This window comes from Medicago sativa, chromosome 5, assembly GCF_051527215.1.
Source record: "Medicago sativa cultivar Bolivia chromosome 5, Bolivia_mono, whole genome shotgun sequence".
NCBI lineage: Eukaryota > Viridiplantae > Streptophyta > Magnoliopsida > Fabales > Fabaceae > Medicago > Medicago sativa.
The window spans coordinates 5,505,091-5,529,508 of record NC_140753.1 but is presented as its reverse complement, the minus strand read 5'-3'; the positions used below and the strand labels follow the sequence as shown (position 1 = coordinate 5,529,508).

General features: G+C 34.8%; 2 protein-coding genes across 3 annotated transcripts; one reads left to right on the top strand and one right to left on the bottom strand.

The window, feature by feature from the left end:
* Positions 1–1,844: 1,844 nt before the first annotated feature.
* Positions 1,845–15,112, top strand: LOC146919446 (protein SWOLLEN 1-like). 2 transcript variants are annotated; one of them, XM_085712804.1, is made up of 16 exons: positions 1,845–1,965; positions 2,050–2,121; positions 3,521–5,478; positions 5,718–6,371; positions 7,805–8,202; positions 8,450–8,922; positions 9,286–9,338; positions 9,440–9,547; positions 9,637–11,327; positions 11,606–11,714; positions 12,616–12,790; positions 13,060–13,127; positions 13,245–13,360; positions 13,439–14,281; positions 14,615–14,690; positions 14,775–15,112. In XM_085712804.1, exons 3-16 carry the CDS (start codon positions 3,531–3,533, stop codon positions 14,792–14,794), a joined length of 6,732 nt encoding a protein of 2,243 aa, XP_085568930.1. In that variant the 5' UTR covers positions 1,845–1,965; positions 2,050–2,121; positions 3,521–3,530; the 3' UTR covers positions 14,795–15,112. The 2 variants fall into 2 exon arrangements, with proteins under 2 accessions (XP_085568930.1, XP_085568929.1); XM_085712803.1 differs by having other exon boundaries at positions 2,050–2,148.
* A 792-nt stretch (positions 15,113–15,904) lies between these two features.
* On the bottom strand, positions 15,905–21,126 carry LOC146919445 (O-fucosyltransferase 29-like). Its single transcript, XM_085712789.1, has 9 exons — positions 20,598–21,126; positions 20,415–20,505; positions 19,664–19,740; positions 19,491–19,579; positions 19,211–19,400; positions 18,867–19,048; positions 18,477–18,579; positions 17,602–17,930; positions 15,905–16,560 (listed from the first exon to the last, which is right to left on the bottom strand). Exons 1-9 carry the CDS (start codon positions 20,856–20,858, stop codon positions 16,317–16,319), a joined length of 1,566 nt encoding a protein of 521 aa, XP_085568915.1. The 5' UTR covers positions 20,859–21,126; the 3' UTR covers positions 15,905–16,316.
* Between the last annotated feature and the right edge of the window lie 3,292 nt (positions 21,127–24,418).

The window sequence follows — 24,418 nt, the reverse complement described above, 5'->3', positions numbered from 1 at the left end:
TCGAAAACCATAAAAATAGGAATTATAATAGGTAACTACATATGAGTTTATTCCCGTTTTTAGGGGAACTTTATTCCCCTTTTTCTTTGGGAAATATTTTCTATTCCCAAGAACGTTTTATACGTGAAATAAAATTTAGTAAACTTATAACAAACATAGACATGCATATTTCTATCGTTTTATTCCCAAGAATCTACGAGTATAACTTGAAACAAACGCAACAATTGGTAAGGAGTCAACAACATTTGCTTTTCAAAAAATATGATCTTTTTTATTTCTTGTCTTCTTTTATCTACCGGAACATCTTTTGTCGTTTAATATAAGTTTAATTTGCAAAAATTAGTAAATATGATTGTAGTATATATTTAGAGTTTAGGAAGTAAAATTTATTATTTTAAAAAATAAAAATACTAACTAATTATTTAATGTTTTATTAATAATTGACATTTATTTTAGACTCTTGCTAGTTTCACCCCATATAATCATAGTTACACCTAAATTTATTAAAATTTTTACAATAATACCAAAATTGCCCTCTTCATCTAAATTTCTAAAAACCCTTCTTTCGAAAAACCCTTCTTTTATTATCATTCTGAACCCTCACCCCTTTTTAACCCACAAACCACCATGGATATGCAATCAATACCTACTAAAATTGTCAATTGAATCAACATCTCTTCCATTGATACGTACTCGATTAATACAAGTAAGAGAATTTCATAAATTTCTTCGAGTTTCTATTTATCGTTTGCTCTATGATTTATTCGATGTTGTTAATTTTACCATGGATGTTTATAGTTGTTGTTAATTTCACGTTTGTCTATCGACATCGATTTGTTTGATTTAAGTTTACGTAGAAGGGTAACATAATTTAAGTTTACATATAAGTCTCACGTGAATTTAGTTTACGTACATATTCTAAAAAGGAATAACATACACCTAAACTCAGTTTACTTGGTGTATGTAAACTCAGTTTACATAAACTACGTAAACTCAGTTTACATGAACTAAAAACTCAGTCTTAACTTACTTATGTAAATTCAGTTTACATAGTGTATGTAAACTCAGTTTACGTAGTGTATGTAAACTCAGTTTACTTAACTCATGTGAACTGAATTTACATACACTACGTAAACTGAGTTTACATACACTATGTAAACTGAATTTACGTATACCTAATTAATGTGCAGTGAACATGAATAAATGGTATATTAGTAACTTTGGGGTGTAACTTGGATTATTTGGGGTGTGGGTAGTATATGTCTTTATTTTATTGTAATCTCTATTTGACTTTTATAATTTTATCATTCTAGATGATTCTTTGATAAATATAAATTCATTAATGTTTATAGAATTAAATTTAAATTTTTGACTAAGAGTTAAAATTATTTTTCATAAATTAAAAAAATTGAAATAATTCTGTCAAAATGAAAAATTCCTATATTCTTGTCCTTTTTTGACAAAATTCCCTTATTCTTGTCAAAAATAAAAGAAAAGGAAATTCCCTGATTTTAATATCGAAATCTCTATCAGCGCTTGGATCACGCCATCTCCATCAAACTCGACACGTATTTGACATATTTACCCTTCATTTCTTCTTAAATAACCAATCATGTGTAAAAGGTGACGCTATATTTCCAAAAATAGCGGTTTTCTCCTATAACCCTAGATAGTTGATACTACTTTCCACTAACAAATCAACACCATCCACGTGTCACAACGTCACCCTTATAACCATTGGATCTAAACTATTTAAGAATAAAACCACTTTTTTAAAATATTTTGATTCCTATCACATCCTTTGCAAAACAACAAAATTCGTGTAAGTACTTTTTTTCTTTCTCATTCTCATTCTCATCCAAACAACAAAACTCACTTGCTAACTTCCAGTTTCACTTTCACACCCCCCCACTCTCGTCTGAACCCTAATTCCTAATTCAATCTGCAAAAACTCGAATCTCACCGGTGAGTTTCATTTCATTTTTGTTCCATTTTTTATTTGTGATGTTGAAATTACAGTCATGAATTGATTTTTTTTTTTGTTGATAGAATCGTAGATGACTGTACGATTGAGGAATTGGTGAGATCAACAGTGTGGATTTCATCGCCGAATGGAGGGAGGTAGCGTCTCTAGCCTTACTTCTTCTGGTACTGTTCATGTCTGACTCTAGGTTCTTAATTTTGTTTTTTATTTTTTTTTTGTATGATTTAGGGTTAATGATTTTTCTTATTTTCATTTCAATTTGTCATTTTTATTCGAAAAATGATCACTTTGTTCCTAAATGTTAGTATGTTAGAACATTATAAAATATTTTAGTGTATTTTATATTATACTCAGTATTAGAGTATCTCAAAGTATATCTTAGATTAGATTTATATTGTTAATTTTTATTATGATTGGTTCTAGATTTAAAATTGATTGATGTCGGCTCATGGGCCGGCCCGTCAGGCCCGACTCATTTCTAGCAGCTCAATTTTTGTCTATGCCGGTAAATAAAGATTTGTATTAAGTTGAGTGCGGTGCTCTGTTGAAACACTAGTTATTCCATTTCTCTTTGTTGTCTAGTCTACAGGTTAATTTTAAGTTTATTTTATTATAGTCGTTGTTATAACTTGGTTTTTTATCAATTTTTTGTGAAGGGGAGAATGTTGTGCATGTGTTTGTGAGATTTCTTACTTGAGTCGAAACACTCCACTTAGGTCCAGATCTTTTTTTTTATAAGAATTGCTTGATCCAATATTTATTTGAAACTTGCTGTTTGTTTTTTGGGATTAGTTGCAGATTTTTTTTAAGAGTTGTTTAGTCTAATCGTTTTTTTTTCAAACCTGACGTTTTTTTGAATGAGACGAGGCTAATGAAGAAGCCGTCAAATGTTTAGAAGCCACTGGATGTTTCTAGTACTTCTTCATCGTAGAAGCTTTCTCAGTATATACCACGGTGGCTGAGGATTAGCCCATCTGAATGATTTATGAAATCAAAATAACGAGTTTTTCAATTATCTAGGTTTATTTTTTATGATTTTTTTTTTCTTCCACATAATAGTTCCAAATGATTTGTCCGATCACTAGACAGTCAATCAATGGCTTTGTTCTCTTGTGTCCCATCCTCCAAAGTGCATCGGTTGTCGATTAGAATATTAGATAGCTATATCAGTGTCTGGTAACCACAATTGTTTTGAATATAATATATGGTTTTTCTCTTATTAAGCTATGCTAGGTAATATGTACATATTTGATGGAAGCTTTGAAAATTGGAATTGTGGGGTAGCTATTAATTGCTGAAAAACACAAGTTTTTCTCCCCTTCGTTAAATTTAGGTTATGCGTTTTCTTGCTTTGTATTTGAGTGGTAAATTGTTGTCAGACAAGCAAGACGACAATTTTTTAATTTGAATAACTTTGCTGCTTTTGTATGTGTCTCTGTGCACATGTTCCTACTCATTCATGCATGCATATAACTATATCAAGTTTGAACACTATTCTGGGTGTTTATCTTATTCTAACAAACTTATTTGCTTTAGGGATTCACCCATGGATTATGATGATAGTGATTTTGAAAGCCAGAATCTTCATTTAGCTGGTGAAGGGAACACCAAATTTCCTCCAGTATATGCTCTCCCTAAGTTTGATTTTGACGAAAGCCTTCAATCGAATTTAAGATTTGATAGTTTGGTTGAGACTGAAGTTTTTCTTGGCATTGAAAGTAACGAAGATAACCAGTGGATTGACGACACATTTTCCCGTGCGGGTAGTAACATAGAGTTCAATTCAACTGCTGCTGGATCTTGCTCTATATCAAGGTATGGCAATGTGTGGTCCGAGGCTGCTTCCTCAGAGTCTGTTGAAATGCTCTTGAAATCTGTTGGACAGGGGGAGTATATTCCTAGGCAAACTGTTATTCGGGAATCAGGTGCTTGTGATGAACTGGCCTGCTTAGCTAAGCAAATGGACTCCAATCCTAAACCCGGTGATAGAAATGAATTTAATAATAATGTTACAGATTTACAGCCACCTTTTGATACACATACAAGTTTTTCTGGATTGAAGAAGCATGTAGGAATGGAGCAGTCTCAGACTGGAATTTCCCAAAGTCATGATGGTGAATTTTCCTTCGATGGAAGTTCACGTATTCCGGAACCAAATGACATGTTCCAAAATATTGACTTACCTATGGCTGAGGGTAGTCCAACTCTCTTTACAAATGATAAAAGCAACATTACTAACCAAAGAGAAGTTGAGACTGTGGCTGATGTCTCAGATCATGGCGAAACTCACGATTCATCAGCACTTGTGGTGGAAACTAATATTACTGAATCATCTCTGCAAAACATTGACCTGCCTATGTCTGAGGGTAGTCCAACTCTCTTTACCAATGATAAAAGTAACATTAGTAACCAAAGCGAAGTTGAGACTGTGGCTGATGTCTCGGGTCATGGTGAAGCTCATGATTCATCAGCACTCGTGGCGGAAACTAATATTACTGAATCATCCATGCAAAATATGGTTGATGAGCAACAAGGATCACAACAAGCACAAACTAATAATCAAAATGTGGAATCTTCTATGATGAAGGAGGAAGCTGTTGTAGACACACAGACTCTGGATCAAAATGCAGCTAGTGTTGATGCACATCATCCGGATAAATCTCTTTTTTCAACACCCCCACAAGACTCTTTAGAAGGAGGGAGTGTAGTGAAAGGACCTGAGACCGGGTTAAGTAGTTTAGAGGATTCCATGGGAATAGGAACCGTTGCAGTTTCTGACATGCAGAAAGAAGAAAGATGCAGTGAAGACATATGTTCCCGTGATCTGTCTCAGGAAAATGCAAGTGAAAACTTAGTTAAAGATGTGGCAATGGAGGATCAGTCTGTACCAGATACTTGCATATCACCAAAGGTTTCAGTTAAAGATGATTCTTTCTCTGCCCGGCAGGTGATTGAGGATAGCATGTCCAGTCATGGAATTTGTCCCAATCTCCAGCAAACTGTGGATGTCATTGAGAACAAAACTTACAGTGCGAGCAATGTTTTTAAGGAAAATATTTCATTAAACACTGGTGGTGACCACATGGATTCAGGGATTTTATCTAGCAAGTTGGAGTCATCTATGTTTCCTGCAGAGGAAAATAGCATTTCTATTGTTAGTGAAGGAAATAATGACAACAGGGTTGGAGGTTTTTCCGGTTTCAGTTTGGTGGCTTCTTCAAGAAACTCTTCCATTGTGGGTGAATCGACTCAAACATGTGTAAACAAGGAACCTGATACGCAAAGTGACCCAGAAAAATTTGACCAAGATGTTTCTGTCAATGATGAAGAGAATACAAAGATTCTTTCTGATTCTAGCCAAATGCATTTTGATGTTGCCCAATCCCATCTTGGCGATAAGGGAGTTGTTTCATCGCCTCTTAGTGCAGGTAGCATGGAATCTGAGTTGACAACTTCCACTGTATCGATCAACGTCAAACCTGCCAATAATTCAGGTATATTATTTTATTAGATTAGATTTATCTTGTTACACCGACTCTTAAGTGTTGCACCATTATTGAACCATATTTGAAAAAATGTTAAGAACTTAACTACATTGGAAAAACCATAGTTACCATACTGATGCGCTGATTCTGGATCAAATTTACTTAATACAATTGCTTCAGAAATAAAGCTGGACCTTAGGATTGAATTTATAATCCTAATTTAAGGTTTATTTTCATCTTATTTTCAGCATCGCAAATTATTTCAGAAAATACTAGTTTGACATCCTGTGAGATAATGAATGATCCACCTCCTAGTGAAGTTGTTTCAATTCATCAAGCGACTGGTGACAACGATATTCAAAGGGTAACTACCGTTGAATCACCTTCTGCCAAGGGAAAAGAAGAAATTGAAATGACAATAACAGAGAAAGCTGGAATATCGGCTCTTGTCGGGTCTTCTGAACAGGAAACTGCTCCTTGTCCTGTTAAGGAAACAGAAAAACTTCATCCTTCTGGTACTACTGGACATTTGAAATGTGACATGACAGTAACAGAGGAAGCTGGAATATCTGCTCTTGTTGGGTCTTCTGAACAGGAAACTGCTCCGTGTCCTGTTAAGGAAGCAGAAAAACTTCATCCTTCTGGTACTACCGGACATTTGATATGTGACATAGCAAGTGACGGTACGCCTGATGTTGGGACTCATGGTGCTGCAAAAATTGGGGAACCGCAAAGAACAACAAATGAGAAGGTTACCGAGGAATGCACAAAAGATATTAGTATGCCTCCAGTTCTATGTGAATCATCAGAGAAACAGGGTGACGGTGTCATAATTTCTGTTATTAAGGATGATAAGGAGACTTTACAAGAGGTTCATGAAAAGTCGTCCTCGAAAGAATTAGGTAACCACTAATCCTGTCTTGTCCACTTTCAAGTTATGTATTTTGGTATGAGGTTGATGTGTTACTACCTGATCACGGAGAAAGCATATATAATAAATGGTGTCAACTATTCAAATTTCTCAAGTTTTGTTATGAATGATTTGATTATTAACTTGTGTATATAATCAAATTACTGTCTGTCTGATTTTTGCGTACAACTTAAAGGAACACTTCTTTTATGTATTCATTCATTAAATGTCATGTTGAAGAGATTTCCCATAATTTCTTGTTGCCATGCAAAGTAAGAATAGGTAACTCTTTTCTCATGCTATTGAAAATTCAATAATTTTTCATATGCCCAAGACCATCATGATATGCACTAAACCCCTTCATATCATGATGCTATTTACCTATGAGTTTATTAGGTTAAAGAGTATATAAACACTGAACTCTGATCTTGTTCAGAATTGGCACTGTGAACTTTAAACCCTCATTTTTAGTTCCTGAAATATGGATATTCAGCTAATCGGTCCTTCCATTCAGTTATTGTTAACCTTTTAACAGACTTGTCATGTAACACATACACGATCATAACTTCCTATTCTATGATATTTGTACTGTCCATCAAATTGCTTATTTTGATAATTATAAATAAACAACGAAATCTAAAACTAGTAGTCATATATAATAATTTAAATAAAATAACTACAATTTATTATTTATTTAACTTTTCATTTAAATATTATTTTAAATGACTACGGTTTTTAGGGTTTGATTTTATTTTATTTATTTTAATTTTTTTTAACTTCCTTTTTTTTTTAAATATTTTGTTTGACTCATTTATTAATATGTCAGTACATAATACATATTAGTATTTTTTTTTTATTCTTTGTTTATTTTTTCAAATTGCAAGTACATCCATGGTTTGATAATATTTGGACAGGACTGATTGATGAAAAAGTTACAGTTTAAGGATTAAATAGAAGATTTTAAGATAGTCATGCACCAATTTGAGTTTTCAAAAAAAAGTCATGCACCAATTTGCAAAAGGGTCAACATGTAAGGTGTTATATATTATTTTTTATTCAAAAAAAAAATTAATTAGGATAGGAAAGAAGTGTATAGTTCTGGAAGGTATGGAGACCTCTTAAAAAAAGAGAAATTCAGCAGGTTATCTCTTTGAACATGAGATTATAAAACTCCTACGAGCGGAAACCCACAAAGAGGATAGAGAAACAAACCTATTAGTTAAATGTCTATGGACTAAAAACAAGTCTATAACTGCCACATTGTAATTTGCAACCCTTACCAATGGCTATAAACAACCTTGTCATGATTTAGTTTCATCTTATGCTGAGTTATTTTGTTTGTAATGTGCGTGTCATGTTCTTTCTATCATCGTATTTATTCATTTCCATATGAATTACATGATTTAACTTTCTACTTGCTTGTAGGTGACGTTTTACTTGGGAACAAAGACTTCACATCTTCTGCTCCTTTGCCCGACTCTTGTGTTGAGCTACCTGAGACTGGAACCCTTCCTGCCAATAGTAGTTGCAGTCCCTCTAGTACATTCAGAAGCCCTTCTCAAACTGAAAAGGACGAGAGTCGAGGTATGGCTTCTGCTAATCGGAATCCCCCAGAATCTGATTTAAAAAATACTGGTGCACGTAATACAATGTCTACTGCTCAAGTTATAAAGAGGAATACTGCATCTAAAGATGAGAGAAGCTCAACTCCTGAGATAAATTTTGTAGCCGTTGATTTATTCAAAAAGGACATTGTGGATTTGGATACAGATGTTGGCAAGAGACAATCAGCCCCTGTTATCGCAACCAACAATGCATCAATAGTAAGTCTTGCTGTTTATAATCCAAGCCAATAAATTCTTATCCGTAATTCTGAATAGTATTTTATTTATTACTTATATTTCACGATTGATTTTCTTTGGGAAATTACAAGCGGTTTTATTATAAGGTTCATCATTTTGTGAAATGCTTGGATGATTTTTATTTTTTTTGTTATTTTCGTTATGAATGACAAATTATCTTATAGACTTCTTTTACATTTTTTTTTCTTCCTCTGTTTCATTATTGAAGGCTTTGGCAGAATCTCCTTCAACATCTGGGCTAGGTCCATCAAAAACAAAAACTGTAGCAAATATCTCCCATGGAAGTCCACAAATTTCAGATGGAGGAGTAGCTCATAGTGCGTCTAAAGCTACGCCTAAGCGCAAAGCTAGGCAATCATCTAATAAGGCAACTGGAAAGGAACCTGCTAGAAGAGGTGGTCGTATGAAAAATGCAAGTCCTGCGTCTGAAAAAGGCGATAAATCAACCAAAGTTTCCCTTAGCCCATCTCCCGGTTTCAAGCTGATGCAATCAAATGAGGTGCAACAGTATGGGCACATTGATTCCAATAGTGCAAAGGCATATTCTCTTGTAAATACTTCAACATCTAGCCTTCCAGATTTGAACACTTCTGCTTCTTCACCTATCTTGTTTCATCAGCCTTTCTCAGATCTGCAACAAGTACAATTACGTGCACAGATCCTTGTCTATGGAGCATTGATGTGAGTTCAAATGTTGATTTTGTTGGATGCTATTTAATCATAGTGGATACTAATGTAATGTGTGCATGTAGTTGCAAATCACCAATTCTGCATTTCTTCACCTATTTCCGATACGAGATCTCACCTAACATCGCTCTCTCGCATAATCTGATGGCTAATTAGAAAAATAGAGAATCATAGCTGATTGTATTTTTTGCCTTTTGTTATAATTGGTATGTTTAAACCTGTTATTTGTTCAGTCACAATATTATCAGAGTCCAAGGTGCATGGGAGACATTTAGATCTGCATGATGTAGCTGTTAATTTTCTAAATTTTCTGGCATGATAATCAATTGTCCTAATTATTGCTTCTACTTGTTGCAGTCAAGGCACAACACCGGATGAGGCACATATGATATCAGCTTATGGGGGGACAGGTTAATTTTATGTGTTTATTGTGAATTACTTGCATATGGCTTTTTTTTCTTTTCTTTGTTTTTTAAACAAGATATTGAGTTCCTAGACATTGTGTTGTTAGATGGTGGAAGGAACCTGTGGGAGAATGTCTGGCGTGTCTGCATGGAAAGGCAGCGTAGTCAAAAATCTCATCCTAATACCCCAGAAACACCTCTACAGTCAAGATCTGGTATTTTTTATGATTTTTTTCCACGTATTGTTTTTTTGCTGGTTTGATTATTTGACGTGATTGTTTAACTTTATAATTGATATCTGCAGCTGCTAGAACATCTGATTCGACAGTGAAGCAAAGTGTACTTCAAGGTAAAGGTATCTCTTCGCCTCTTGGTAGAGCTAGCAGCAAGGCTACTCCAACTATAGCTAACCCTCTAATACCTCTATCATCTCCTCTTTGGAGCCTACCAACTCTCTCTGCTGATTCCCTGCAATCTAGTGCTCTTGCAAGAGGTTCTGTTGTGGATTATTCCCAGGCACTTACTCCATTGCATCCTTATCAGTCTCCATCTCCGAGAAATTTTCTTGGGCATAGCACTTCTTGGATATCCCAAGCCCCTCTTCGTGGACCATGGATTGGTTCTCCAACTCCAGCGCCTGACAACAGCACCCATCTTTCTGCATCACCTTCCTCAGATACAATTAAGTTAGCTTCAGTTAAGGGATCTTTGCCTCCTTCCTCAAGCATAAAAGATGTTACTCCTGGTCCTCCTGCCTCCAGTTCAGGCTTACAAAGTACTTTTGTTGGGACTGCTTCGCAGCTTGATGCAAACAACGTGACAGTACCACCTGCTCAGCAATCTTCAGGTCCGAAGGCCAAAAAGCGGAAAAAGGAGGTGCTATCTGAGGATCATGGTCAGAAGCTTTTGCAGTCTCTGACTCCAGCTGTCGCTAGCCGTGCATCTACTTCTGTTTCTGCTGCGACCCCTGTTGGCAATGTGCCAATGTCTAGTGTTGAAAAATCAGTTGTGTCTGTATCTCCTCTAGCTGATCAACCCAAAAACGATCAGACTGTCGAGAAGAGGATTCTGTCGGATGAGTCTCTTATGAAAGTTAAGGAGGCTAGGGTACATGCAGAGGAAGCTTCTGCTCTTTCGGCTGCTGCAGTGAATCATAGCCTAGAGTTATGGAATCAGTTGGATAAGCATAAAAATTCTGGATTTATGTCGGATATTGAGGCCAAATTAGCTTCTGCAGCAGTGGCCGTCGCTGCTGCTGCAGCTGTTGCAAAGGCAGCAGCTGCCGCTGCTAATGTTGCATCGAATGCTGCATTTCAAGCAAAATTGATGGCTGATGAAGCCTTGATTTCATCTGGCTATGAAAATACCAGCCAAGGTAACAATACTTTCCTTTCTGAGGGTACTAGTAACTTAGGACAAGCTACACCTGCTTCCATTTTGAAGGGTGCTAATGGCCCCAATAGCCCTGGTTCTTTTATTGTTGCTGCAAAGGAGGCTATTAGGAGGAGAGTGGAAGCAGCTTCAGCTGCCACCAAGAGAGCTGAAAATATGGATGCTATTTTAAAGGCTGCTGAGCTTGCAGCAGAGGCTGTATCTCAAGCAGGAAAGATTGTAACTATGGGTGATCCTTTGCCATTAATTGAATTGATAGAAGCTGGCCCAGGAGGATGTTGGAAAGCATCCCGGGAGTCTTCTCGGGAAGTTGGATTATTGAAAGACATGACCAGAGATCTGGTGAACATTGACATGGTCAGCGATATTCCTGAAACTTCTCATGCAGAAAACAGAGACATTCCATCTAGTGGAATTTCAGATTCTATCATGATCAATGAAAAGAATACAAGAGGACAGCAGGCACGCACTGTTTCTGATTTAGTCAAGCCTGTTGACATGGTTCTTGGATCTGAGTCTGAAACACAGGATCCGTCTTTCACTGTTAGGAATGGATCTGAAAATCTTGAAGAAAATACCTTCAAGGAGGGCTCACTTGTAGAGGTTGTTTTCGTTGTCCTTTATTTCTTTTTCAACTTGAACCAGTGAAAGTAACCAGGTTAATGCCAATGGCTTCATTTTTCTAGTATCATCTTTGATGACGAATGATGATTACCATTAATCAAATTTCACATGTATTCTTTACAACTTTGAAAATTAATTTGTTGCTTTTAAGTTAGATTTTTGGTGAACCTCACCTAGTGAAAAAGGTTTTGTTGATTGTTGTTGCTTTTGGATTATAATTTTCATAGATAGTAAACTGAAGCTATCATATGTATCAGGTCTTCAAAGATGAGGAAGGTCATAAAGCTGCATGGTTCATGGGCAATATTTTAAGCTTGAAAGATGGTAAAGCTTATGTATGCTACACTTCGCTTGGCGCTGTTGAAGGTTAGTCAAGCTTATACGTGCTTGTACTTTGATGATTGGAAATATCTTATTGATGTGCGTGACTGCATTTCCAACTATTCATAGAAAAGCCAATGGATTGTTGATTTGGCTCGTGTCTCTGTACATTTAGGAGGATTTTTCTAAAGGAGATCAATGGAATGGAAATGTTTCAAAACTATATAAACTGACTTGCTGGTATTTGTTATGAATTTGCTTGTCATAAGTAATTATTTTATAATTGGGGCTTTAGAAATAGATTTTATGCATTTGTGAATACATCATTGAAATGTAGGTGGTTATAATATGTTCATGTTGTCTTCCATGGCCTGACTGTAAATGTTGTGATAGAACTATATAAAGTATAGTTTTGAAACTTGAACTCTTATCAACCACCGAACAATTAAAAAAAAGTTTTTAACAAATTGTTAGAAGTTTGTAAAGCAATAAAAATAACGTGTTACAAATTAGTTATCAACGACATTGGAAATTGTAGAGAAATTCAACCGAGGTTATCATTCAGAGTCATTCCCCACCATTAAATTGCTCATTCATGTTAAAACAGATTGAAGTGCAGTACATATTTACATATCAAAGGAGAGAAGTGTAGATTTTGATTTTAGAGGGGATGAGTGTATAATTCAAGGTTCTTTCGTAGGATAAAAGTGTAATTTACCCTTTCATTTACAATGAGGGCTATGAAAATAGATTTTGTTCATTTTGGATTAATAATAAGAAAAAGGTGTTTATAAAATAGATGTTTGTGTTATCTCCCATGGCCTGCTGTAAACATCTCAATGCTATTGACCTGTCGGCCCTTTTTTTAATTGGTATCTTTTTCTTTTGTGTATTCGTTAGTATTCATTCATTATGAAATTAAGAAAAGATACTGTTTCCCTTGCAGGGCCTTTAAAGGAATGGGTTTCACTTGAATGTGAAGGAGACAAACCACCCAGAATACGCACTGCTCGCCCTCTGACTAGTTTGCAACATGAAGGAACGAGAAAGAGACGCAGAGCAGCTATGGGAGATTATGCATGGTCTGTTGGGGATAGGGTTGACGCATGGATACAAGAAAGGTATCCTTTAACGGCAACTGCTTCAATACACTCTCACCTTATTACTCCCTCCATCCCTTAATATAAGCCCTCATTGCAAATTTCACATAGATTAAGAAATGCATCTAGGAAGTAACAATAAATGCATCTAGGAAATTGAAAGAGCTTATATTTAGGGACACATTTTTTTCTCAATGGATGCTTATAACTAGGGACAAAGGGAGTATTTATGTATATACAATATAATATCGTCACTATGGAGTTTCCTAACGTGATAGTTTTGTTATCAGCTGGCGGGAAGGAGTAATCACAGAAAAGAATAAGAAAGATGAAACAACTTTAACTGTCCATATTCCTGGTATGTATATTCTTTGATTTGATAAAACATTTTTTTTGTCAGGCCCAGTTTATTTTACCAAACTAAAGCAAGTTAGCACCTTATTTTGGAAATAACAAACTGATTGGTTTTTTGTAGCTAGTGGAGAAACATCGGTTCTTAGAGCTTGGAATCTCCGCCCATCCCTTATTTGGAGGGACGGGCAATGGCTTGAATTTTCCAAGGTGGGAGCAAAAGACAGTTCTACACACAAGGTACTCTGTTTCAACTTCTCATGATGTCCCAGCTGCATGCTTGTCTGTCTGTGCTAAGTTTTACAATTTTGTATACAGGGTGATACACCGCATGAAAAGCGACCAAAGCTGGGTAGTAATGCAGTAGAGGTGAAAGGGAAAGACAAGATGTCAAAAAATATTGATGCTGCAGAGTCTGCAAATCCTGATGAAATGAGATCGCTTAATTTGACTGAAAATGAGAAAGTGTTTAACATTGGTAAGAGCAGCACAAATGAAAGCAAGCAGGACCCACAGAGACAGGTGAGGTCTGGTCTTCAAAAAGAAGGGTCAAAAGTGATTTTTGGAGTTCCTAAACCTGGGAAGAAAAGGAAATTTATGGAAGTAAGCAAGCACTATGTTGCACATGGGAGCAGCAAGGTTAACGATAAAAATGATTCGGTTAAAATTGCAAATTTTTCAATGCCTCAAGGTTCAGAACTCCGAGGATGGAGAAATAGTTCCAAAAATGATTCTAAGGAGAAACTTGGAGCTGACTCCAAGCCCAAGACTAAATTTGGAAAACCACCGGGTGTTTTGGGTAGAGTGAACCCACCAAGAAACACCTCTGTATCCAACACAGAAATGAACAAAGATTCTTCAAATCATACGAAGAATGCTTCACAGAGTGAAAGTCAGGTGGAGAGAGCACCCTACTCTACAACTGATGGAGCGACACAAGTACCGATCGTATTTTCATCACAGGCAACTTCGACGAATACTCTTCCTACTAAGAGGACATTCACATCGAGAGCAAGTAAGGGAAAACTCGCACCCGCCAGTGATAAGCTGCGCAAGGGTGGTGGGGGAAAGGCTTTAAATGACAAACCCACAACATCAACATCTGAACCTGATGCCCTTGAGCCCCGGAGATCCAATCGCAGGATCCAGCCAACTTCCAGAGTATGTTATGCTTCTATAACTAATAATAGATAGTGGTTGTTCCTAATTGTGATAAATGAAATTCTTTTTTTAATCTTTTTCCTAATTGTGTGTCCATTTTTACCGTCTTTGTAAACCCATAATGAGAAATGCTAGGAACACTCTTTTTAGCACTCTTTCTAACACTCGCTCTTCTATTGGGTGAAATCTATGTTGGTCTCACCCCATTTCTAAAGTCTGGTACTCACATGGATTTCACCAAATAGAAGAGGGAGTGTTAGAGAGTGTACATAGCACTCCTCAACCATAATATACCCCGCATTTTAATCTTATGCTGTGTTTGACTTGTGGCAGCTATTAGAAGGATTGCAGAGCTCTTTGATGGTCTCAAAGATTCCTTCAGTTTCGCATAATCGTAATATTCCCAAGGGTGAGCATCCACAAGTGCTTTTGTTGTTGGTTGAGTTTAGTCTATCTTTTAGCATTCGAACTGATTGTCTGTAAATTGTAACAGGTAATAATCACCAGAGTTGACCTACTGGAAGGAGTTTGCAATGCCGTACAGTTATTAGATGACCGACACACCCAGCATAGATTTGTATATTTAATTATAATTTATAATAGGGAAAACCTAGGAATGGAAATTCTTGTTTCCTTTGTTTTAGGCAGAGACTATAGCTCAATAGATGGTTGGTCATATTGATCTAGTATTATTATTTAAATGTGATTTGATCCTTTAGTCTTGTGGCTGTGTAGGCTGTGCCGTATATGAAAGTTACCTTGTTTGTAGAGGTTGATCAAATTTATGCGTGATTCGTCGCACGCCCTCTGGCTATTTATTGACTTCCAACAGCTCCGATTCTACTTCCTCTTGTTTTTAAAATTTTGCTAGGGCCAGCATTAATTTGTGTCAGAATCGAAATGTCTAGCAAACTATTTTCAAGAGTATTAATGCTGGTTTTTTTTTTTTTTTTTTGCATCTAAGTTGGTCGACAAATTTAGCTTATTTTTAATTGAGAATTTAACGAGATTAATTTTCCTGTGTTTACAATGTAAACATTTTTTTTGTGTGCATTCAAACAAATCTAATTAGATATTTGTAGAGATGTTTCACAAACTAATATAAAAAAGTGACATTATAGTGTATTTTGATTAGATATACAAAACATTTAGTCTTGCAAATTCAATCCTAATCATTTATGTAATCTCATCAATGACCAATCATTTATGGCAAATGTTAACTTGTGCCCTCTAGGGCACATGTTAAGGAGCTCTTTATAGAAATATACGCCTCAAAAGTCGTGTAGTCAACTTCTAAAAAGTTAAAATATCATGTTTTTCAATGCAAAGTTGCTTTTTTTGAGTTCCTTAACCTATGCCCTTAGGGCACAAGTTAACATGACCCATCATTTATTTATGTAACCCAATAAATTTAATTTGTCCATTTTATATGTTAAATTTATTAAGATCTGAGTTTTGAAATGAATTTTTAGATTCAATACCTTGTGAAGAATATGGAACTCTTTAATTCAATCACAAATCATTTATGCCATCAATATATGTATTTCAATGTCCCGTAAATACCACAATACCTCACTTGTTCAGTTGTTCGCACTTAAGAGTGTGAATTTTGTTGATAAGCTCTTTTAAATAGAACAAAATAAGTCATTCAATTTTTTTGTTGGAGGTTATCTAGAACACTATCACGTTCTACAGCTATAAACTTGAATGTAATTTACACAAAGCTTATGTATTTATATTTATCTATTAACATTTGGCAACGCATTGATGTCTCTAGGGCCTAAACTAAGCCACCCATTTATCCTAAGACCCTCCTGATGATTTACAATTACAATTGGAGTGTGAAAATGGAGGCACTGTGGCATTTCATTTGTCAATTGATGTTCTGCTGTCGAAAACAAGCTAGCGGGCGAGGTGGATCCATAGCAAAAAAATTCCCCACACAATAACCTCCATCGTCCAAAGTTCCTAAATTTACCGTGTGCTGGTCCTTCTAGTTCCTTTGAACATTGATTCATCTTTTGCAGTCTGCCAGTCAGGTATCAATCTTTGTACCGAGTTTTTCATCGACATATGGTCTCTCACAAACACAAGAGCTGGGAAATTCGTGATGGTCATCTCGTCCAGGTCTCATCTCATCTGGCTCTCCCATGAATCCTCTTTGGCATGCCTTAACCTTTCTGGCGAAGGTATGCCAGTCCATCTGATGCCTTCCCGCAAAAAGTGTGCTAAGCTTCTTTGCATTTGGTCTAATTGTTCTTTTGTGACCCATATATCTCCTATTATAAACAAAGAGAAGTGTTTAAAAGAAGGCTTTTTAACCAAAAATCAAAGGTTGAGGTAAAAAAAGTAGGCAGTAAAAGTGATTGATACTAATTACAATAACCCACAGAAGCACATGTGCATGACAACTTAAAAGAACCTGAATCTATGATATACATACTTTTGCATCAAGTTTGGAATTTATTGTTTATAAAAAAGAGCCAAACCAAATTCCATATACAAGCTTTACAGAAACCCCTGTAACAAGTTATACTTTTCATAGGAATTTTTGCTTTGGCCAACGAAAAATCAAATCAACTCAGAACACTTTATTGTAAATGACAAAGTTGAAAAAGAATGGTAAATAAGGAAATTTATATATCCTCAATTATTAACTATTGGAAAAACAAATTTTCACTTTAGATTATAACGTTAATTAGGTCTAGCTTAAACTCTACAGTTTGAATATTAGGAAAGTAGTTGCCTTTATATCATACAAGATTTGTATTGAATGTTATCCAATTCCCACCTATTCTACTGTCCACAACCATGTCCAATTTTATTTCTGAACAGGGTTTTGCTACTTTTATGAAGTGAAGGTGCCTATGGTCTAAACCACATTTGGAGAATGGTCATCACTCCTTGGCAGAGGGCATTGTGGGCGAAAGCTAAAATATACAAACTTATTTAACAATTTAACACAATTTTGTATCATATACTCTGTTTCTTTCGACAACTTAGATTTTATAATTTATTCCTTTTCTGAATAGAAGAATGCCAGCGAATAAACAGAACATAAACAAGTTTTTCTAAATTCAAGCGAAACCACACAGCTAACCGCTCTCCCACCTATTTCTAATATAAATCAAAAGTCAATAATACAGCATAGTAACCACGCTTCCTAACAGAATAATCATCACTATGATTCTAGCTATTCCATTACTAGATGTGGACAATCCTTTGTTGATTGCGTTTAAATGATATTTAAAAAAACAAGAAAGCCCATTTATGTAATAAACGAACAAAAGGAGGACACCATAGTAGTTTTGTATTCTTACCTTCGACCAGCTAAAATCTTGGCCATGTTGCCATTGTTGTTAGTAACAAATACATCGCTTTCATCACAAACAATGTAGTCTACAGCGGCTAGGCGGGATGAGAATGGAAGAAAAGGTTTCAGCTCTTCATCAGCAAGCATCTCCTTTGTATAGATGTTAGGGAAAAGATCTTTGAGAGGCTGCATAGTCTCGTCCCCACCATATATTTCTCCCGATGCAACATAGAGGTATGTGTCATTTGTAAAACCAAGTGCGCGTAACATCAAACCCACTTCTTGAGGAGTAAGAGGACATTTCCCTCGCTTCCTTTCTCCATCTGGACTCAAATCCTATTTTATCACAAGGCAACAACTCAATCATTTCATATCAACATAAAGATAAATAATTAGCTTCAAATTTAAGAAGTATTGCATAGCAAAATAATTTTTAGGCTTAATAGCAGTTTTAGCCCCCTAACTTTCACAAAGTTGCGATTTTGGCCCCCTAAGAAAAAAAACCACAAAACCGCCCCCTAAGTTTTGCACCTGTGGCAGTTTTGGCCCCCAAGGCCAATTTTGACTCGGTCTACGCTGACGTGGCACCCTAAGTGAGGTGCCACGTGTTATTTTTTAAATTTTTTTGGACTTGGGGGGCCAAAACTGCTACAGTTGCAAAACTTAGGGGGCGGTTTTGTAGTTTTTTTTTTTTTCTTATGGGGCGAAAACTGCTATTAAGCCTGATTTTTACTTAGAATGCATATCAGGCTATGTTTCAAGAAACAGTGTAGGTTTAGACATTCAGAAAGTCAGCACTGTTAAGAAAGGACAAAATGCCACACTCTTGCTAGTCGAATGGTTAAGATTGTATTATTAGAAGTCAATGGATTGTAGTCTTACTGGTAATGTTGTCCACCTTTTTCTGATTTCACCAAGCTCATTTCTTTCTTTCTCTCCCCCACCAAAATAACAACCTGAAAAGGCTAGCATATCTGGTTCAAATCTGCAATAAAAGAATCATGAGAGATTGTTAATTGCAATTAAAAAGGATCCCCTGCGCATCCCAAACTCTTATTTCTAACATTGGAATGAAACAAGAAAATGTGTTATTAATGTAGTGTTGTTATTGAGTTGCACGAGAAAGTTGATTTTGAGGTCTCATTCAGTAGCACCACAAACCCAAAGTATAAGTAAACAAATACTCGCAAATATTTCACATTTATTTACATGATTAAATGACTTTAATTCAATTTCAAAACATTGTAAGGAAGTTGTGCAGAAAAGAAAAACCTCAAATGGACTGCTATGAAACGGTGAGCCATCTTCTGCATTCTCGTAACAATTGTTTGACCAAGTTCTTGAATAGGTTTTGTGAATCTCAAAGCATGGAAATTAACACGGCATCGTAGTTTTTGTAGCTCGTCATCAAGGTGATTCGCAAGTCTAAAGTCAAACTTCGTCAATTGTACAACCTGAAACATCTCCTTAATGTTAGTTGCTCAATCACCTTACCACAGCCAAATTCACAAAAACACTGCCAATTGACCAAAACCAAGTTCTTATGTTTCATCAAGACAGTTATTTGGTGAATCAAAACATCCATTAAAATAAAAATTTCAAGCAAGTGGCCACACCTGTCGTCTCAAAAGAATTGGCAAAACTTGATCAAGATAATAATCGGGTTCTGATTTCCTTGGGACACGCATTGTATATGGGGGTTTTTCCATTGATCTCATCACCTTATCAGGAACTCTTTTGACAATAGTGACGTCTTTTGCGAGATAAGAAATGAACCAATCAACATCGAAAATATTGATAAAGTCACTGTATTCAAATTTCAAACAAAAGTGTTCTCATTAAATGAACCATTAAACTTGATTCTTATATGGACTGCTTGAAAGAATCTGCAATTACCTCTCATCCTTCCAATAAGAATGATGATCCAACTCAGGTACAACCAGCGTAGCATTAAGAATTCGTGCAACAACTACAGCATCTGTTATCTGGATGAAGAATCATAATTGTCCGGTCATAATCAAAAGTCTCATTTCATGACATAGCATATCACAAAATCATGTCCTACTTACCCCAGTTCTTTGTTGATTCAATCCTCCACTGGCTGCAATAAGCAAGTAGCCATTCGACATCTGCTCACGCACAGCAGCTATATTATCCGATTATGAAAAGAAGAAAGTGAGAAATGGAAAAGTTAGTGTATGACTCAACCCATTCTTAAGAAGATCATTTATTCATGAACAAACCAAAATACAAAATGGAGCTCTTCAATCTATTCACAAGTCCACTAACACAACACACCACAAATGAAACATTCAATATGAGTACAATGCCCATTTCACTCGATACAGCAGTCTTTCAAGGACACTACTCGTTTTGCTCATACTCAAGTATACATACATATTTAGAATCAGAAGATTTAGCAGTTCTACAAATAATGTGATAGAAATAGGTTTCAATATGATTTTAATCCCTGCAATTATAGCATTTTCTTGTTTTAATCCCTGCAAGTTTGTTTTGTCTGGGTTTAGTCCCTACATATACAGAGGTTGTTGTTTTTAGTCTTTGACGTCATACGTGCCCCCCCAATAAGCTGACGTTGGAGACTAAAAACAACAGTTTTCGAATTTGCAAGGACCGAATCCAAACAAAAAAGAAAAAACTTGTAGGACTAAAACAAAAAAGCATTAAGATATGAATATAAGAGTACAATGTAATGCATTCAAAAAACTAAATATACAATCAAGCAAAACAAACCAACTATGAATATACACAGAATTATAATTAAAATTCACTAATTAAAAATTTGATTAAGAAACTTACGAGCATAATCGCGGCCTCTGTCACTGCATCCATAATAATATTTAGACAATTTAGATTTCCATATATCAATTGGTGCACGGTAATGCCCATCCTAAAAGAAATCAAAATAACTATTTTATAATTAGCATTAAATTAAACACAAATAAAATAAAATAAAAATAGAAAGATTAATAAATTAATTACCAATCTAGAGTAAAAAGTAGGGTGAACCAATCGATGAGAATACCATTCAAGATCAGAAAGCATGTGACCAGTAAGAAGCGAAATTAAACCCAAAACAAAAAGCATCAAACCACAAACCAAAGACCACGAGATCGTCATGTTGTTCTTTCGAGAACAAACATGTTGCTGCTGTTGTTGTTGTTTCTTTTTGTTGTTTGGTAACAAAGCTAGGTTCGTTGATAATACTCCTAACCTCCAAGCCTTACCTATACTCACACCCATTTCAGCTTTGTATTGGATTTAGCTTCGGTGTTAGGTTTGGGAAGGTTACATACACAAACCCAAAACCCTCATTGTTTTTTTTTTTTTTGGGTTAGTAATGTAGGAACATTGGTGAAGGTGTAAAGAAGAAAGTAATTAGTTGTTGTTGTTGTAACTGTTTTTTTCCTTTATGTTGAGGTGAGGAGTGAAGAAAGAAAGAAACAGAAGAAGAAGTGTGTTGCTGTTGGTTTGATTTGATTTGATTTGGTTTGGTTTTGTGTTGAAGAGTGAAGAGGAAACAGCAACAACAACACAATTGTCCTTTCTTACAAAGCCAATATTTATTATTATTATTAAAGTATTATATATTTATTTATATTAATGTGTGTATTTGTATTAGTACTAAGATTTTGGGATGGGATCGGATCCGAGTTCAGTGTGTAAGAAACAAAGATATAGTAATTTTCTTAATAAATAATTTTAATAGTGAGGTGGAAATGAGAAGTGAAAAAAGAAAGAAATGGAATAACGTGATGGAAATGGGAAGAATGTGATAGAAGAAGTGGATGGATACATTTACATTGCATATGATATTATGACTTTATTTATTGTGGTTGAAATGGGCTGAGAATAATTGCCGCAACGCCGGATAAAATGCTGACTTAGTACTAATAAATTTACATTTAAAGGACTAATAAATTGTTTGTAGGTTTTCAAGGGGTGAAATTGGATCATGAAAGAAAATTGCAACTTTAAGGAGGGAGAAATGTCACCCTTCCAGTATGACAACCGTCCGTTTATAGGGAACGTAATTTACATGCGTGGCCGCCTTCTAGGCTGTGCTTCATATACTTGGGTAGTGGTAGTGCTATCTATATGAAGTGATTGCTAAGTGATGCGTGCCTAAATATACTTATTCGATCATTATTATCATGTTCAAAAATTTATATTTTAGATTCACTCAATTAACGATGTAGTATATGATTTTTATTATAGATCACATATACACCCTCAGATCACTATTATAAGCAAAAATTTACATCATTTAATCAATGAATCTAAAATGTTGATTTTTACTTATAATAGTGACCGGAGGGTGTATAATTTAATGAATGAATCTAAAAATGTTAATTTTTACTTATAACAGTGATCAGATGATGTATGTATTTATACAAATATTACTAGTCAGTGGTACTTTGAGTCTATAAAAATTTGATTATATATGCAATATATTCATTTTTAGAGATAGGTTTATATTAATAACCTCATTAATAGCATGCTTTATTTCTTTTGAGAAATCAATATGGTATGACCAAATTCCCGCTTTCAAAATTAAGGTTCATTTATTATCTGGTCTTGATTTAAAATGAAATCGATTATTTTGATATATAATGTTATTGGTGAAATATTTATAAGTAAAATGATGCTTGAATTCAAAATAAGAAGGAAATGTGTGTAGGCAATTATGTTTGGTGTTATAATCACTTTTTAGATCGGTCACCTCAATATTAAATAGTTTATAGGAACTTTTTTTTTTTTTAAAGAGGTTTATAGGAACTTTTTAGCAAAGTTGAATGGAAAAAAGGATAATAATATAAATATTTTATGACTTAAAAATCAATTAACTCTTGAGATTTGCATAAGGCCTCCCATTGCAACCGTGTTTTGTTGTTTTGTTTTGTTAGAATGATGTTTATGATCTCCCGTAAGTATAACTCAGTTTTAAGAATATTATAATATGCAGAATTGAAATCAAAAAAAAAAAAGAAAAACTAGCTTGTCATGTTGGTTGTAGAAGTTTTTGGTTGCGAAACAGGGTGGGTGGACAAGGAGGAAAAGCACGTGATGTAGCTATGTCATTAAATATGTTTTAATTTGGCTTGTGTTATGTTTGCGGTTAACAATTCAATAGTGTCATTATTATGCGAAAACGAAATACAGTAAGGAACTTCACACATTAGTAGGCGTAGCTGTTTTATTTTATGGATAATTAAGTAGTTATTGTGTTGACGTGGTTCAAATTTGTTTGATAGGGGAGTGTGTGTTACACAAAGTAAAGACATTTGTAAAACGAAGAAGACTTCACAATCTCATATTGAAGCTTACGGCGGAGGAATGTACCCTCCCAACTGCAAGTCAATTTTGTTTGGATGATGATTTTCTTTATCTTCTCCTAGATTTGGATTCTAATATGAAAAAAAAAAAAAAAAAAGATACATGAAAAAAATTCTAAACCATTAAAATATAAAAGTAGATACCATTTATGAATTGTTGATCAATTAATTATTTAGAATACTAGTAATTTATAAAAATTAGAGAGATCTATTATTAATGCTAACAAGTGAAATAAAATAGATAAGATTACATTTGTGGCCTCTTAACTTGATTTTATACCATTTAATTTTACTTTTTTCGCGTCGTTTTGGTTTGTTTGTATATTGGTTTTTAAGTTTTAAATCTAAGATTTGTATGCAAACATGAGTGAAAGATCATAACTGAGAAAAAGTCAAATACATCATTTGATCTTTTAAATTTAACAAAAATACTGGTTTAGTCTTTTAAGTTTTTTAAGTTTCAAATAGATCATTTAAGTTATTAATTTAATGTGCCATTATCTTTTTAAGAACCTGTTTGAAACTTAAAATCTTAAAAAACATCAAATAGATGCAATAAATTAACAACTTAAAGGACATATTTGAAACTTAAAAAACTTAAAGGATTAACCCGGTATTTTTGTCAAACTTAAATTTTTGTCAAACTTAAAGGACCAAAAGAGGTATTATTTTTTTTGTTCAATAGTCTAGTGGCTAGATCACACTTTTTAAAGTGTGGAGAAGTGGGGAATCCGGGGTTCGAACCCCGGCCCCTGCAAATATTGTCCCTGGTAGCTACCAGCTGTGCTACACTTACGGGACCAAAAGAGGTATTTAACCTATATAAAACCATAGATTTAAAACATAAGTTCATATTTAGATGGACGAAAAGAATCAAAATGATGTGAAAAATATATAAATCTTACTTGAAATTTATTTAAGAGACCATGAGAGTAAGTCAATACAAAAAATATTATACTCCCCCGTTCCTTTTTAACCGTCAAATTTACAACAACAAAAAAATGTTCCTATTTAAGTGTCACTTTTAAAATTTAAGGTTGTAATATGTCAATTATATCCCTAATCTCTCAATTACCACAACTTATATATTAATTGCATAGTCCATTATTATCGCCTAATCCAATTCTTGTACTCCATTAGATACATTTACCGAAGCCACAAAATGCTTTCTACTAATAAATTGAAAAAACTACTTGGCTTGTTTCAATACATAGAGTTCTACGATTTTGGCTCTTTAAATATGTACACTAACCATGTTTGATGTTATTCCATGAAAAAACAAAAAAACACCCAACATCATTCCATGAAAAAGGAAATACAAAGGGAAAAAAAATCACCCAACGTTAGCTTTCAATCAAAATGGTTGAGTACCTAGGAAAAGTTACTAGATTAAATAAGGGTAGAAAAGGAAAGAGGGGGCTATTTAACCTCTGTCTTCATTGTAGAGAATTGGGCAAAAACGATATA

Bases quoted from the DNA above. Each gene is read 5' to 3' on its own strand.
- LOC146919446 (XM_085712804.1), top strand. From the start codon at position 3,531: ATGGATTATGATGATAGTGATTTTGAAAGCCAGAATCTTCATTTAGCT. The intron at 8,923-9,285 runs GTGAGTTCAAAT...TACTTGTTGCAG, and splicing joins CTTGTCTATGGAGCATTGAT to TCAAGGCACAACACCGGATG. The intron at 11,328-11,605 runs GTTGTTTTCGTT...CATATGTATCAG, and splicing joins AGGAGGGCTCACTTGTAGAG to GTCTTCAAAGATGAGGAAGG.
- LOC146919445 (XM_085712789.1), bottom strand. From the start codon at position 20,858: ATGGGTGTGAGTATAGGTAAGGCTTGGAGGTTAGGAGTATTATCAACG. The intron at 20,506-20,597 runs GTAATTAATTTA...GATTTCTTTTAG, and splicing joins CTACTTTTTACTCTAGATTG to GATGGGCATTACCGTGCACC. The intron at 16,561-17,601 runs GTAAGAATACAA...TGTTTATAATAG, and splicing joins AAGATTTTAGCTGGTCGAAG to GAGATATATGGGTCACAAAA.